The sequence below is a fragment of the Nerophis ophidion genome, linkage group LG05 (assembly GCF_033978795.1).
Source record: "Nerophis ophidion isolate RoL-2023_Sa linkage group LG05, RoL_Noph_v1.0, whole genome shotgun sequence".
Lineage (NCBI taxonomy): Eukaryota > Metazoa > Chordata > Actinopteri > Syngnathiformes > Syngnathidae > Nerophis > Nerophis ophidion.
Window position 1 is genome coordinate 77,531,884 of NC_084615.1, and position 14,660 is coordinate 77,546,543.

Here is a 14,660-nt window from a genome sequence, read left to right on the forward strand (position 1 = left end):
TTAAGAACAATAAAATTGGCTGATTTGATTTAGGTTTGAACGCATCGCACTAGACCAGGGGTGCCCATTACATCGATCGCGAGCTACCAGTCGATCGCGAGCTACCAGTCGATCTCCAGCCAGGCTTTTAAAAAAAATAGACCTAAAAATGAGTGATCATCAGTCTTCACCAAGACGTCACTTAAATGACATTCACGGTACCGGAGGGTCTTGTGAGATGACGCTAGCTGCTGCAAGATCATTATTATGAAAATATGACCGAGAGGAATGCGAGAAACACTTTTTATTTCAACAGACTCTCGCGCCGTACCTTCCGTCAAAACTCTAAAGGCCTACTGCACATTTCCTATCTTCACATTAAAAGCCCTGCTTCATGCGCTAACTAAATACAGAGTCTCGGAAAACTGGCGTGCACAAGCGATCCCTCAGAAAGCTGAGACTCTTTCCGAGACTCTTATTTTGTTAGCGCAGGAAGCATGAAGCAGGGCTTTTATTGTGAAGATAGGAAATGTGCAGTCGGCCTTTAGAGTTTTGACGGAAGGGACGGCGCGAAAGTCTGTTGAAATAAAAAGTGTTTCTCGCCTTCCTCTGTCATTTTTTCATAATAATGAACTGGCAGCAGCCAGCGTCATCTCACAAGACCCTCGGGTGCCGTGAATGTCAATCAAGCAAGCTACGGAATTTGCCGCCAATGTTTTTCTTGTAAAGTGTATGGAAGCTGGATGAATTAGATGCCAAAAACCAACCACTTTCATGTGGTATTGTACAGAAAGGACAACTTTTTTTCTCCTCCATTTGAAAATGTGGGCGTTATCATCATTACTGTCTGATTCCAATCAATGCAAGTCATCAGAATCAGGTAATACACCAACTTATATTCTTGTCTTTGTGAAAGAAAGACATCTATATGTGTTACACATGCTTGTATTATCATTAAACACATTTAACTTGTTTACAAAAATGTCTCTTTCATAAATAAATAAATATAAATGATATATATAAATGAGGTAGATCCCCTCGAGTTGGTCAATTGAAAAGTAGCTCGCCTGCAGAAAAAGTGTGGGCACCCCTGCACTAGATTAACTGCTTTGTGTGTATTAAAGCTACAACACACTCGCAGTACAGGGGAACCACGATTTATGAACCCTTATTGTACCAACTTGTCGTTTCACAATCCACAGGCTGAATAAAAATATGCTTTGGTGTACAAACTTTGTCTCTGTGCACGCTCTTTTACCCCCCCAGTGTGTGCCCGCCAGCACATTTCTAGTCAACGGGCTGTTAGGTACTGTGCTAATCCACTGGGCCAGAGTGACATCTGTCCAGCTTTAAAATTGGGTCTAATGCTTGACATACAGCGCGATTCTAATGACTTATTCTCACGCAGATGTGTATAGTTGCAAGAGCGGAGGCCATGTGTCTTACTCTGCCGTGCAGCGGTGCTCTTGGCCCGAGGCAGCGTGCTGGCCCCCGAGCTCATGTCGTCCACAGACTCCCGCCTCATGCGCCCGTCTGAAGAGTGCAGAGACAGCTCATCCTCTGCGTTGATGAGGGTCAGGTCTTGCATGCTAAAACTGCGCAGCTTGTCCGACAGCACACCCTGCCCCTGCACAGCACAGCAACAAACAAAGCACGCATGTTACATGTGTAGGGATGGGTGCCTTTCACACTTTAACGAAGAGGAATCAAAAGCGGTACTCAACGGTACCAATTTTACACTTTTCTGTGTGTAAATAAATGTTAGTTGTGTAATAATAAAATCTGTCTGTGAATGCTCTCATTCATCCCGTCATTGTAATCACAGGACATTAGATCGATCGCAACTGGACTGTTTGGTTTGTCTTAGAAGACGTTTCGCCTCTCATCCGAGTCGGCTTCATAAGTTCATGCTCATAGACTTAGATCGGTCAGATGTAGTCTAACGGCTGATACCAAAACCTCAAATATTTATACTCCAAAATAGAGATGTCCGATATTATCAGACAATAAATGCTTTAAAATGTAATATCAGAAATTATCAGTATCGGTTTCAAAAAGTTAAATTTATGAGTTTTTAAAACACCGCTGTAGAGAGCGCCATAATCCTTAAAGGCACTGCCTTTGCGTGCCGGCCCAATCACATAATATCTACGGCTTTTCATACACACAAGTGAATGCAAGGCTTACTTGGTCAACAGCCATACAGGTCACACTGAGGGTGGCCATATAAACAACTATAAAACTGTTGCAAATATGCACCGCACTGTGAAACCACACCAAACAAGAATGACAAACACATTTCGGGAGAACATCCGCACCGTAACACAACATAAACACCACAGAACAAATACCCAGAACACTACCTTTACCTTTACGTCTTACCTTTACTTATAAATGAAGTCTATGCGCAGCTCCTTCTGATCAAAAGCATCGATAACTTGTTTATAGAAGTCTTCCTTATCTTTCTTCAGTTTTAAAAGACTCTGTCTCAATGGAGATCTTCCTTTAGAAAACTGTTTTATTTTAGATATGTAATCCTCCATGTTAAAAGTGCAAGCGAGAGGAAAAAACAAACGATCGCTGCTCACTCTTGCTGCTTGTTGTCACTTCTTCTGCAGCCGAGTAGTTGCAAGAAGGACCACTAGCGCCCTCTACCACCAGGAGGCGGGAGTCTTTTAATGACTCATATTTGACACACGCAGCTACGGTATAATGAAACATAGCTGCTTACTGTTATTTTTAGCATATTCAATAGCTTGGACCTTAAATCCTATTGAATAACTTTTAATCTTCTTCCCTGAATGCAATTTCAAATTCTTGAAATCAGCCTCCTTCATTTTTAAAATGCTGACAGGTGAAGTGTCACTCGTGACGTGACGAGTTTGACCCTGCGGAAATTCTAGGCATATGCTAATTATTTGGCGAAACGAGTTTGACCCGGTGTTAATCCTGAGCCGACGGTAATGCTAAGCATGCGCTAATTATTTTGCAAAACGAGTTTAAACCGGCAGGCGCATACTATATACCCGGCGGCAATTCAAGGAAATACGGTATGCTGTTTTGTCCAACTCCTAGCTATGGTAATAAAATAATCTCTTAGCATTATAAGTATATCGCCAAATAAGCAGCTTTCTAACTGAATATTTCTAAATCCATACTTTTTTATGCTAGTATTAAATCTCATGAGATTGTAAGTGTGAACAGATGCAGTAGTTAGTGTGTGTACAAAATGCAAGTCTGTGCGGAGCAGACCTCACCTTGGTGGCTGCAGTGACCGCAGCGTTAGCAGCCAAGTTGAGACCCCTCTTTCCAAACCGCATCATGGTCTCATAGCTTCTGTCCTTGGCCTGTGCGATGTATTCATCGATCTCCTGCAAGAAGACAGGCAAAGAGAGGAAGCAAAAATGAGCCAGAAGGCAAAAAATGTGTGGAAACATCCTGTGAGACGCACCTTTTCCTTGTTGGACAGGGTTGGGTGGACAAATTTGCGATAGAGAACACTGGAGCCCTTGGTGTACGGAGACAGGAGCCAGATGACAAAAGCGATCTTCAGCTCAAAGTAAAAAGGAAACCTGTGCAATTTAAACATAAAAAGGCCTCAACAGCAGCACATGAGCATTTAAAAAGAGGATACAGTCTTCTAAAGGGGAACATTATCACCACACCTATGTAGGCCTCAATATTAGGGATGCACCGAAATGAAAATTTGTGGCCGAAGCCAAAGCCGAATAAAATTTAAATGCTTGGCCGAAGGCCGAATACCGAATAATGTTTTTATCATATAATGTTTTTATCTTTTAACCTTTTTGAACAAGTCGTGCATGATTTTATTTCAAGTGGCCTGGACTACTGCAATACACTTTATGCTGGCATTAGCCAAAAAGCTTTCTCCCGGTTGCAGTTAGTCCAGAACGCGGCAGCAGGACTTTTAACAGAGGCCAGGAAACGCCAGCATATAACCCCAATTCTTCAGAGTTTGCACTGGCTCCCTGTTCATTTTAGAATTGAATTTAAAACATTGCTGTTTGTTTTTAAATCTTTACATGGACTGGCACCTCAATATATCTCGGACCTCATCCAAATTTACATTCCTGCGCGCGCTCTGAGGTCCGAGAGCCAGCTCCAGCTCGTGGTGCCCAAGACCAGACTTAAGACCAGGGGAGACAGGACCTTCTCTGTGGTCGGCCCTAAGCTCTGGAACACTCTGCCCTTCCATGTTCAAACTGCTTCCACAGTGGAGTGTTTTAAGTCTCGTCTTAAGACCCACTTTTATTCTTTGGCTTTTAACACTACGTGAGTTGTGTGGTCCTCTGTGTTTTTTATACACTTTTATTTTTATTATACTGTTTTAATTGATTTTACCTTTTAAAATAGTTTTTAATCATATTTGTTTTATATTGTTTTTATTGGTTTTATTTTGTATTCATTTTTTGTTTTATTCAGTCATTGGTGGAGCATAATATTGTTTTTAACATGGCTGTGCAGCACTTTGGAAACTTTATTGTTGTTTAAATGTGCTATATAAATAAAGTGGATTGGATTGGATAATGAATGCAGTTTTTCACAATTTTTTTTACATTGCATAAATAGCCTAGAATAAATATTTAGACATGTTTTTCAAATAAAGTGTTTTTTTTAATATTCCAGTAGCCTTTGCTTTTCAAAAAAAGCACAAAGTTTTTCATTTATATTAGGCCTTCAAACAAAACATGCATTCCAAAAAAAAATAAAGTGCATTAAAGTGGATAAACCCACAACAAATTAATTATTGTCCTTTTGGCAAAAGTCTGCTTAGCCACAGTAGATATGCTAATAATGTAAACAGAAGGCTCAAGTAAATCTCAATTAGTGTGTGCTTGTAACCTCATACACTTATACAGGTACACAACATATCCCAACGTCACCGCGTCAAAAAACTCAATCCACCGAAGGCCGAATGTGGCTTTTTTTGCCATATTCGGCCGAATATATTCGGTTACAGATTAATCGGTGCATCCCTACTCAATATATATATTTATGTTGCAGAAAAAAGACCATATGTTTTATTAACCGATTTCCAAACTCTAAAAGGGTGAATTTGGCGATTTAAACGCCTTTCAATTGTTCGCCTGTCGGAGTGATGACTTTTTACCCGTGACGTCACATCGTGAAGCGACCCACCATTTTCTCAAACACATTACACACACCAAGTCAAATCAGCTCTGTTATTTTTCCATTTTTTCGACTGTTTTCCGGTACCTTGGAGACATCATGCCTCGTCGGTGTGTTGTCGGAGGGTGTAACAACACCAACAGAGACGGATTTAAGTTGCAACAGTGATCAAAAGATGCGAAAGTCCCTCGTTTGTTCTGCACACTTTACCGACGACAGCTATGCTACGACAGAGAAGGCAAGAATGTGTGGATATCCTGCGACACTCAAAGCAGATGCATTTCCAACGATAAAGTCAACGAAATCACAAAGGTGAGTTTTGTTGATGTTATTGACTTATGTGCTAATCAGACATATTTGGTCATGGCATGACTGCAAGCTAATCGATGCTAACATGCTATTTAGGCTAGTTGTATGTACATATTGCATCAGTATGCCTCATTTGTAGCTATATTTGCATCAAGCTTTTCCCTCCACCCACATTTAATGCCAAACAAACACATACCAATCGTTGGTTAGAAGGCGATCGCCGAATTCGTCCGCGCTTCCTCCCGTGCCGCTATAATATGTAACTATACCTATGTGATACTTGTTTATATAGACACATTTTGCATTTTAGACAGCAATATTGTTAAATTAAGTGCACTTTTTACATATGTCTTGCTTGTGTACTATTGCGTGCTTAGCAGTTGTGTAGCTCCTTGCTCCTAGTGGCCCACCGTGTTAACCTTCCGCAAATTACTATCACTACAATACAATATCAACCTTGTGTGCTTAAAGGTGAATAGTAGGGAAATAACGATAAACGGTACTAATGATATACAGCAGTACAACTCCCAACTAATTAGGTTTTGAATTGAAATAATCGTTAAACTGGTATTTATAAAAGCTACTTTATAAACTTACGGACCAGCGATGCTGCCCATTTACTGCAGAAGCAAGCGAACAAGACAATGGCAGGCGTGGCGCAGTGGGAGAGTGGCTGTGCACAACCCGAGGGTCTTCTTTAATTTCGTTTTCGGTACCTGCCTCTACAATCCAACCATCCGTTTCAATACATGCGTAATCTGTTGAATCGATTACGGCGCTGAAATCCGAGTCTGAATCCGAGCTACTATGCTATACCTTTCTGCGCTATCCGCCATGTTCGTTTCTGGTGGCTTCACACAGTGACGTCACAGGACAATAGACGGGTGGATACAGCGATGGTGTAAATCAGGCACTTTGAAGCCGTTTTTCGGGATATTGCGTGATGGGTAAAATTTTAAGAAAAACTTCGAAAAATACAATAAGCCACTGGGAATTGATTTTTATTGGTTTTAACCATTCAGAAATTGTGATAATGTTCCCCTTTAACAGTGCTACAAATATCCAGAAATCTAGGCAATGGAAACACACGTCAGTTAATATTATATAAGCGTTATTTATTTAAAGTGGACTGAGAATGTTGATGGGACCAACCTCGAGCGTCTCCTGACTCACCATGATAGGAACAAGTCTGTGGCCGTCTCTGCTGTAGAGAACAAGGCAAACACTATCCAGTACATCATCCACTTCACCTGAGTGCGAGGAAACACACACATATTACAAAATGCAACATACAAATGCTCACAGCAGCCAGTGAAACTGGTGCGGAGACACATTGAGATTAATAGGACGAGCGCGCACTAAATGCCACGTATGCTAGTCGTGCCAGTGTGCATCGGTACGCATGGTTTCACCTCCCAGGGACACAAAGGGAATGTAGGGCATCATTGCCAGACAACACAATGTAGTTAAATCAAGACAATAACAAATTAGCCTAAAACAAGACTAACATCATCAGTCTTTAGGAATGACAAATGGCACAAATTATCAGAATGCTCAGGCTAACCAGCAATATTAAGAAATAACGTGTCAGAGTTAGTTTGTGACGAACCCCAAGAAGCAGAGAAGGAGGCAGGCATTGAATGAGAAAACATGATTTAATCTAACACTAAAACACTAAGCGAGAACAAACAAAAGGGGTACAACAAAAGGCGCGCACGAGGCGGATAACAATCAAAAAGGCCTAGCGTGGAAGCTAGCAGAAAAACAGAAGTCGTTACTTGTTGCGTGAAAACAAATTGGAAGCAGGGAACAAAAAAACAGTAAGATACCGAAATACAGCTTACCGCTACGCTGCAATGACACGACACGACGGGAGCAACAATACAACGACAATAATCCAGCATTGTCTGGAGGAGAATACAGGTCTAAATAGGAGCAAGCTGATTGACACCAGGTGTGGCCAGGTGCCAATCTGCCGCAGCTGAGAGGAAAACGCGTTCAGGGAGAAAGACAGGAAACAGACAAAATAAGAGCGCTGACAGGAAATACTACACACACAGAGGAAACAAAGACAAATGCAGAGGAAAAAACTAAAACAAACCCAAACTGTCAGGGATAAGCCTGACACAATGACCTACATGTAGGTGTGTAAAAGTACGTGTATTTGTATTGAACCGTTTCGGTACGAGGGTGTACCGAACGAGTTTCTAATCTAAAGTCTTAACAAGCTGCTTTGCTTCTTCTGCCTCGGTCTCAGCACCCAGCATTGTCCCACCCACACAACCATCTGATTGGTTACATATATAGCGGTAACAGCCAATCAGCAGTGCGTATTCAGAGTGCATGTAGTAAATGCTTCAGGGTCGAGCAGATAGGTGTTTAGCAGGTGAGCATAAGGCAGCGTACTCTCCCCAAATGATAATAAACACCTCCCAGTCAACTACTACTAACATCACTATGAGCCCGTTGACCTTCTAGAAACTTTAACTGCAGCTCAGCTCGCTCGCAGTTCTGGCTTGAGGTGAAGGCTAATTAGCCTTTAGCGTAACAATAGCTCATTTTGCGGTGTGTGTGTGTTTGTGTTTTACGGACAGAAAAGCTTTGAATGGCAGGGTCCAAGCTATCACATGTTGATAAAAATATAACATTTACATAATACAAATAAACTACAGGCTTCCCAAATGCTGTAATAAATCAAGCATGATGAGTTGACTTGAAACTGTTTAATGTTGCACTTTTTATATGTAGAAGAAAAGTTTTGTCATTTTATTTATTCTGAGGAACAATTTGAGGCAGTTTAATGTGGATTAATGTGGGCAGAATTATTATAGTGTTCCCAATGTTAGAAGGATAAAGCCATTGTTTACAAATTTGGTAAATAAATAACGGAAAAATGTATATTTTGTTGTTTTCTTACTGTACCGAAAATGAACCGAATTGTGACCTCTGAACCGAGGTACGTACCGGACCGAAATTTTTGTGTAGCGTTACACCCCTACCTACATGTAGTTAAAATAACTATAAATTCAGTGAATAGGACACAGAACAAGATCGACCCGAAATAAAAACATCGGATCTAAAAATGGTGTCAGGCACACGTTCCTTCTGTTGCCGTCTGCTTGAGTAGAGCCGAGAAGGGGTTGCTATGGTAACCTGCCAGGAAGGATGACATTGTTTTCTCGTGCAAATCCAGGCGCCAAGCCAGGCAGAGAGCTGCTGCTCCAACCCCCCCTCGCTCCTTACTTATTCTCATCCTGTGCAGTGATGAGGTAAGCAGGGAGGACCCCATTTGTTTACGATTCTCAACTACATTCACCGAGCATTTGAACTTCTCTGCAGCACTGGTCGCCTAGGGAAGGTGCATATGGCCTAAAATCTACATTGTGATATATATTGCAGCCTCCTGCGATAATGATATATATTATTAAGTATGTAAATAAAGCCGCTGCCTGACCAGGGCTCAGAAAATCTGCAAAGACTCCTCCTACCCCCACCAAGGACTATTTTCACTGCTGGACTCTAGGAAGAGGTTCCGCAGACTCCGTAGCAGAACCTCCAGGTTCTGTAACAGCTTCTTCCCTCAGGCCGTAAGACTATTGAACGCATCATAATTAAATTATCCCCTTTAACTCCCCCCAAAATGGATTAACTCGCTGGAATAAAAAAGACAATATAACATACAACCATAAACATGGACGCATGTGGAAAAAGTGCAATGTATGTATCTGTACAGTAATCTATTAATTTATATCTGCACCTTATTGCTTTTTTTTAATTTTTTATCCTGCACTACCAAGAGCCAATGCAACGAAATTTCGTTCTTATTTGTACTGTAAAGTTCAAATTTGAATGACAATAAAAAGGAAGTCTAAGTGTAATAGAACATTTTCAAAACGGGTTAAAAGGCTCCTCATTTCAGATTAGGTATAACATGTGGAACATGCTATATGTTTAGAAAACAATCTGTCACTCTTAATTACTAAATCCGATGAAATCTTATACGTCTAGTCTCTTACATGAATGATCTACATAATATTCTTTGATATTTTACGGTAATGTGTTAATAACTTCACACATAAGTCGCGCCTGACTATAAGTCGCACCCCCTGTCAAACTATGAAAAAAACTGCGGTTTATAGTCCGAAAAATACGGTATTTGTATTCTGGAGTCATTTTACTGCTTTTCAGCACTTTGCGCATTTAAAAAAAAAAGTGCTATACAAATAAAGTTGCCTTGGCTGGGCTATAATACACTCAATTACCTTCATATTTTTGAAAAAGTGTAAAGATGAATACAATAGCAATTGTTATTTATTAGCTTGACAAGAACAGAATACAAAAAAGTGTTTTTTAAATTAGTATTAATTGAATTAAAAGCTCTCCATCAGTGTCTAAGCACGATTAAAGTTAAAATGTGGTCAGGTCAGGTGTACCTAAAGTTCTGTCTGAAGGTTTACATAATAGCTGATGTCTGTGGAAGTTTCCATTTAGTTCCAATGGAACTTGCTGAGCGGACATTTCCCAACACTGAGGGCGTGCAGATTCTAAGCACAAGTCTTTGTGGTATCGGGAGCTTACGTCATTTTAATACATTTCATATTGGTCTGAAGGCCCACACCCACTTGGACACAACATCTGTGGCCCTGTAGATTTGCTGGGAAAAAGGCCAACACAAGCCAGTGGTAAACACAGTCGACAGCATCCTGGGGCAAAACATACCCCGCCCCCAAAAAAAATAGAACAGCAGAGAAGGGTGAGGATGACGTGTTTGGATTTGGTGACCAGGGGTGATACTCACATATTCCTTCACATTCTTCGTTTTGACAGCCTTGTATGACGCGTACGCTGGGTAGAGCGTCCCGAAGGAGAGGCTGCGAAAAAACAAAACAAAAAAAAACCCCATCAAAATCAAGGGGAGCCTGGTTCAGTCAGGGGACCAGAAGAAATAAGAGCATAGCTTCTGGGTGTGGACTTTGAGAGTCAAACAAATGACTTCCTGCTTAACAAGTGAGTGAGCCATACCTTATCAGTACTACAAACACAAGTATCTTTCTATACTATCAGACTATTGTGCGGAGGTGGTGGCCAGCGGCTCGTAAAAACACACAGAGGCCTGATGCATGGAGACAGGAAGTGAGATTAGCCCTGTTGATTGGGAACATGCGGCGATTTTCGTGGTGTGCTTTCGAGCTCCGAGCGGTGATGAGACCGAGGCAGACGGACGAGTACGGGACAGCAGACAAACCAGTGCGACTCCAAGCTTGTCTGAGTCCTTTTTTCCACTGGATGATGACATACCATATTTCCTTGAATTACTGCCGGGTCACTTTAATCACTTTATATTCTCTACTGCTCACTAGTGTTACATATCTGAGTTACTGTGTAGAAATATGGGGAAATAATTACAAAAGTACATTTCATTCACTAACAGTGTTACAAAAAAGATCAGTTAGAATAATACATCATGTTGGGTATAGAGAACATACAAACCCTTTATTTATTGATTCAAATATACTGAAATTCCACGATTTAGTGGAATTGCAAACAGCTAAGATTATACACAAAGCAAACTATAACCTGCTTCCCAGGAATATACAACAATTCTTCTCAACAAAAGAAGAGAAATATAATCTTAGAGAAAAATGTAATTCAAAACATTTGTATGCACGTACAACACTTAAGACCTTCAGTATATCAGGATGTGGAATTAAATGATGGAATGGATTAAGCAAAGCAATCAAACAATGTACTAATATGATCCACTTCAAGAAACTCTTCAAACTGGAAGTGTTTACAAAGTACAAAAAAGAAGAACCATGATAAACATTCTTATTTTATTCACCCATTCATTCTCAAAATAATCCGATTTATCTCATCCTACCGAATAAAACTTACTTAAGCAATTATTTATTTATTTATTTATTTGTATGGTGATTACTTATTACTTATGGAGTATACATTGTGAATACATTGAGAACAGGAAGTGAACAAAAGTTTTAGCAAGTGTTATGTAAAGAAAAGGGGTAGGATTAAATAAGCTCTGCTTCTCCCTACTCCTTTTCGAACATGTTGAAAAGAGAAACTGGAAATTGTGATGTTGTATGCTTGCATGTTCCAAATAAACTCAAACTCAACTCAACTCAACTCAAACTCGCTTCGCAAAAATAGTTAGCTCATGCTTAGTATTACCGCCGGGTCAAACTCGTCACGTCACGAGTGACACTTGCCCTGTCATGATTTTCTAAATGGAGGAGGCTGATTTCAATACCGGTAATTTGAAATTGAATAAGGGGAAGAAGATGAATAGTTATTCTAATACCGGTATGCTAAAAAGAACAGTAAGCAGCTATGTTTTATTAATATACCGTAGCTGCGTGTGTCAAATATGAGTCATTAAATGACTCCCCTCACCTGGTGGTAGAGGGCGCTAGTGGTCCTTCTTGCGACTATTCGGCTGCAGAAGAAGTGACAACGAGTGACGTGATATGTGCTGGGAACGGTTAAGACACAGGGGGTGCACGACGGACCTTTTAGAATGTAACACCACTACTCCTATGCTGGCTATGTAAACAACCGGGCTGAAATAAAGCATGTTTCAGTCCTAAATAATCCAAATAACACTTCATGGTGGCAGCGGTGGGATAAAGAGATCGCCCACAGAGCAGAACGGGAGGGGGAGTTGTCCGAGGATAATTCTGTCGTCACCCGCACGTGAGGAGCCGAGCTAACTGATAGCAACGGTCTGATAGCAGTTTTCTAAACTGGACTTTCAATGGAAGCAGGAGGTAATAAAGGAAGATCTCCATCGAGACAGAGATACTTTTAAAATTGAAGAAAGATAAGGAAGACTTCTATAAACAAGTTATCGATACATTTGATCAGAAGGAGCTGGCATGGACTTCATTTATAAGTAAAGGTAAGACCAGAATAAGTTTTTTTTTATTAAATGTGCTTTTCATGATGGTATCCTTACATCACACTCAAATTTTTACTGCATGCCTTTGGTAAGTGCCGGAGTGAGAAGAGGTTTTAAAATAATTAGCGCATGCTTGCCTTTACCGCATGCCTTTGGCAAACACTGGAGTGAGAAGAGGTTTTAAATTGATTAGCACCCCGGCGGCAATTCAAGGAAACACGGTACTCTACTTGCTGTATTTGATGCATTTCCATTAGGAAAAGCAGGCACTACGAGGGTCTATTTCTAGTGGCGCCGATACTTGGCATTTTGACGTATATCATTATCGCCTTCTTTTATCGGTATTGGAGATATTTGTTTAAATATTTATAACTACAACAGAAAGAGCAGATGTTATGTAATAAGGGCGCAATATGTAATGCGATCAACGTTCACCTCGGGAAAGTGGGTGTTGCCTGGCTAGGATATTGCTAAAATGTTCAAGTAGGCTGGGCGATATATATCAATATACTAGATATATCGCGGGTTTGTCTCCGTGCAATATAGAAAATGACTATATCGTGATGTTCGAGTATATGTTCTCACACAGTTGCTTTTAAGCTGCGGGCATTACACTGCATGCGTCTCCCACTCTTTCTTGTCTCTCCTTCTCACAGAGACGTAAACAAGCGCACCTTCTTACAAACGTCACGCGTGCAACGTCACACACCCTCCTCGAGCATTGACGTAGCTACATGGGTAACATTAGCTGTGATGCTAACGGTGAGTTGCGAGTGGTAATACGAGAGAGAGAAGGTGCGAATCTGGTAACAAATGGAGGAAGAATTAATTCCCAAGAAAAACAGCACGGGATCCATCGTCTGGTGGTTGTTTGGCTTCAAGCGGGAAGATGTTGAACAATTATGCGGAAAAAGCGCTGCAACAAAAAGTAGCAGCACTGCTAATTTGTAGCATCATTTGAAAAGTTACCCGCTAGAGAATGAAGAGTGCTTAAAATTGCATGTCAACATCTCCGTTCGATGCCACACCAACAAAATGCCGAAGCAACAATTTCCAGATCAACACCGTATGAAAAAAAAAAAAATCAACAACAGAATGAGATAACGTCCGCAGGAACCTACCACAGAATGAAGGACAAACACTGTTTGATTTCCTATTATACAGCTCATTTTTATTTGACAGTTTTTGAAATATCTTGTGTGACATCATCCACAAAAGTGCACTTTATATGTTTTTAACTATTGTAGTGGCGTTCTGTACAAAAAGTGCACTTTAGTGTTGATTTGATGTCATCTTAGTGACATCATGCACAAAAGTGCACTAATACCTTGCTTTAAAATGTCTCTGACAATCTTGCACTTTGTTTTGAAATGACATGAATGTTTGTGCCACTGCTTAATAACTGTTTAATAAATACACTTTTGCTAAATTGACTTAATTGTGATTTCCCTCTCTGCATGAAAGTTTAAAAGTAGCATATATTAATGCAGTATGAACAAGAATGTTTTAATGTAGACAAATAGAATCATCATACTGCTGTGATTATATGCATCAAGTGTTCATTCAAGGCTAAGACAAAATATCGCGATAGACTGTATATCGTGTATCGTGATATGGCCCAAAAATATTGAGATATTAATAAAAGGCCACATCGCCCAGCCCTATGTTAAAGGTAAAGTACCAATAATTGTCACACATACTAGATGTGGTGAAATGTGTCTTCTGCGTTTGACTCATCCCCTTGTTCACCCCCTGGGAAGTGAGGGGAGCAGTGGGCAGCAGCGTTGGCCACACCTAGGAATCATTTTTGGTGATTTAACTCCAATTCCAACCCTGTGTGTAATAAACTTTAATACATTTTGTAATAATTTTACTTTCTTTAATGTTGTGATGAACATTTTGCACAATCAATTACATAAACTAAACCTTAGGAAAATGTTGTAATAGTTCTGACAGAACAAAAAAAAAATCACAATAATTATCTTAATTGATAGAGGGAAAAAAATATTTTTTATAAACTGCAGAACCCACATTTGTAACAAGTTATTACAAAATGTATTAAACCTTATTACAAAAGCATTCAAGATTTGTGATACAAAATGTGCAGATTATTGTATAATGATTAATTATATAAATAGGTGACAATATATTACATGTTTCCGCATAACATAATGTGCTGTTACAAGTCCTTTATTTTGTCACAGTCTTGTATTTCATAAAGTGTTGGTCATACACCAGGCCTGGGCAATTATTTTGACCCGGGGGGCCACATTTAGAGAAAAAAATGTGTCTGGGGGCCACCATA

The 14,660-nt window shown here is 40.1% G+C and overlaps 1 protein-coding gene across 1 annotated transcript in view; it reads right to left on the minus strand.

Moving 5' to 3' along the window:
- Positions 1 to 14,660, minus strand: part of reep2 (receptor accessory protein 2) — a 30,694-nt gene that overhangs the window by 7,040 nt on the left and 8,994 nt on the right. The window contains exons 2-6 of the mRNA XM_061902064.1: positions 10,238 to 10,310; positions 6,613 to 6,689; positions 3,431 to 3,551; positions 3,237 to 3,350; positions 1,426 to 1,606 (exon numbers count right to left, since the gene is read on the minus strand). Of these exons, the coding sequence (XP_061758048.1) occupies positions 1,426 to 1,606; positions 3,237 to 3,350; positions 3,431 to 3,551; positions 6,613 to 6,689; positions 10,238 to 10,310 (566 nt within the window). The remainder of the gene's footprint in view (positions 1 to 1,425; positions 1,607 to 3,236; positions 3,351 to 3,430; positions 3,552 to 6,612; positions 6,690 to 10,237; positions 10,311 to 14,660) is intronic.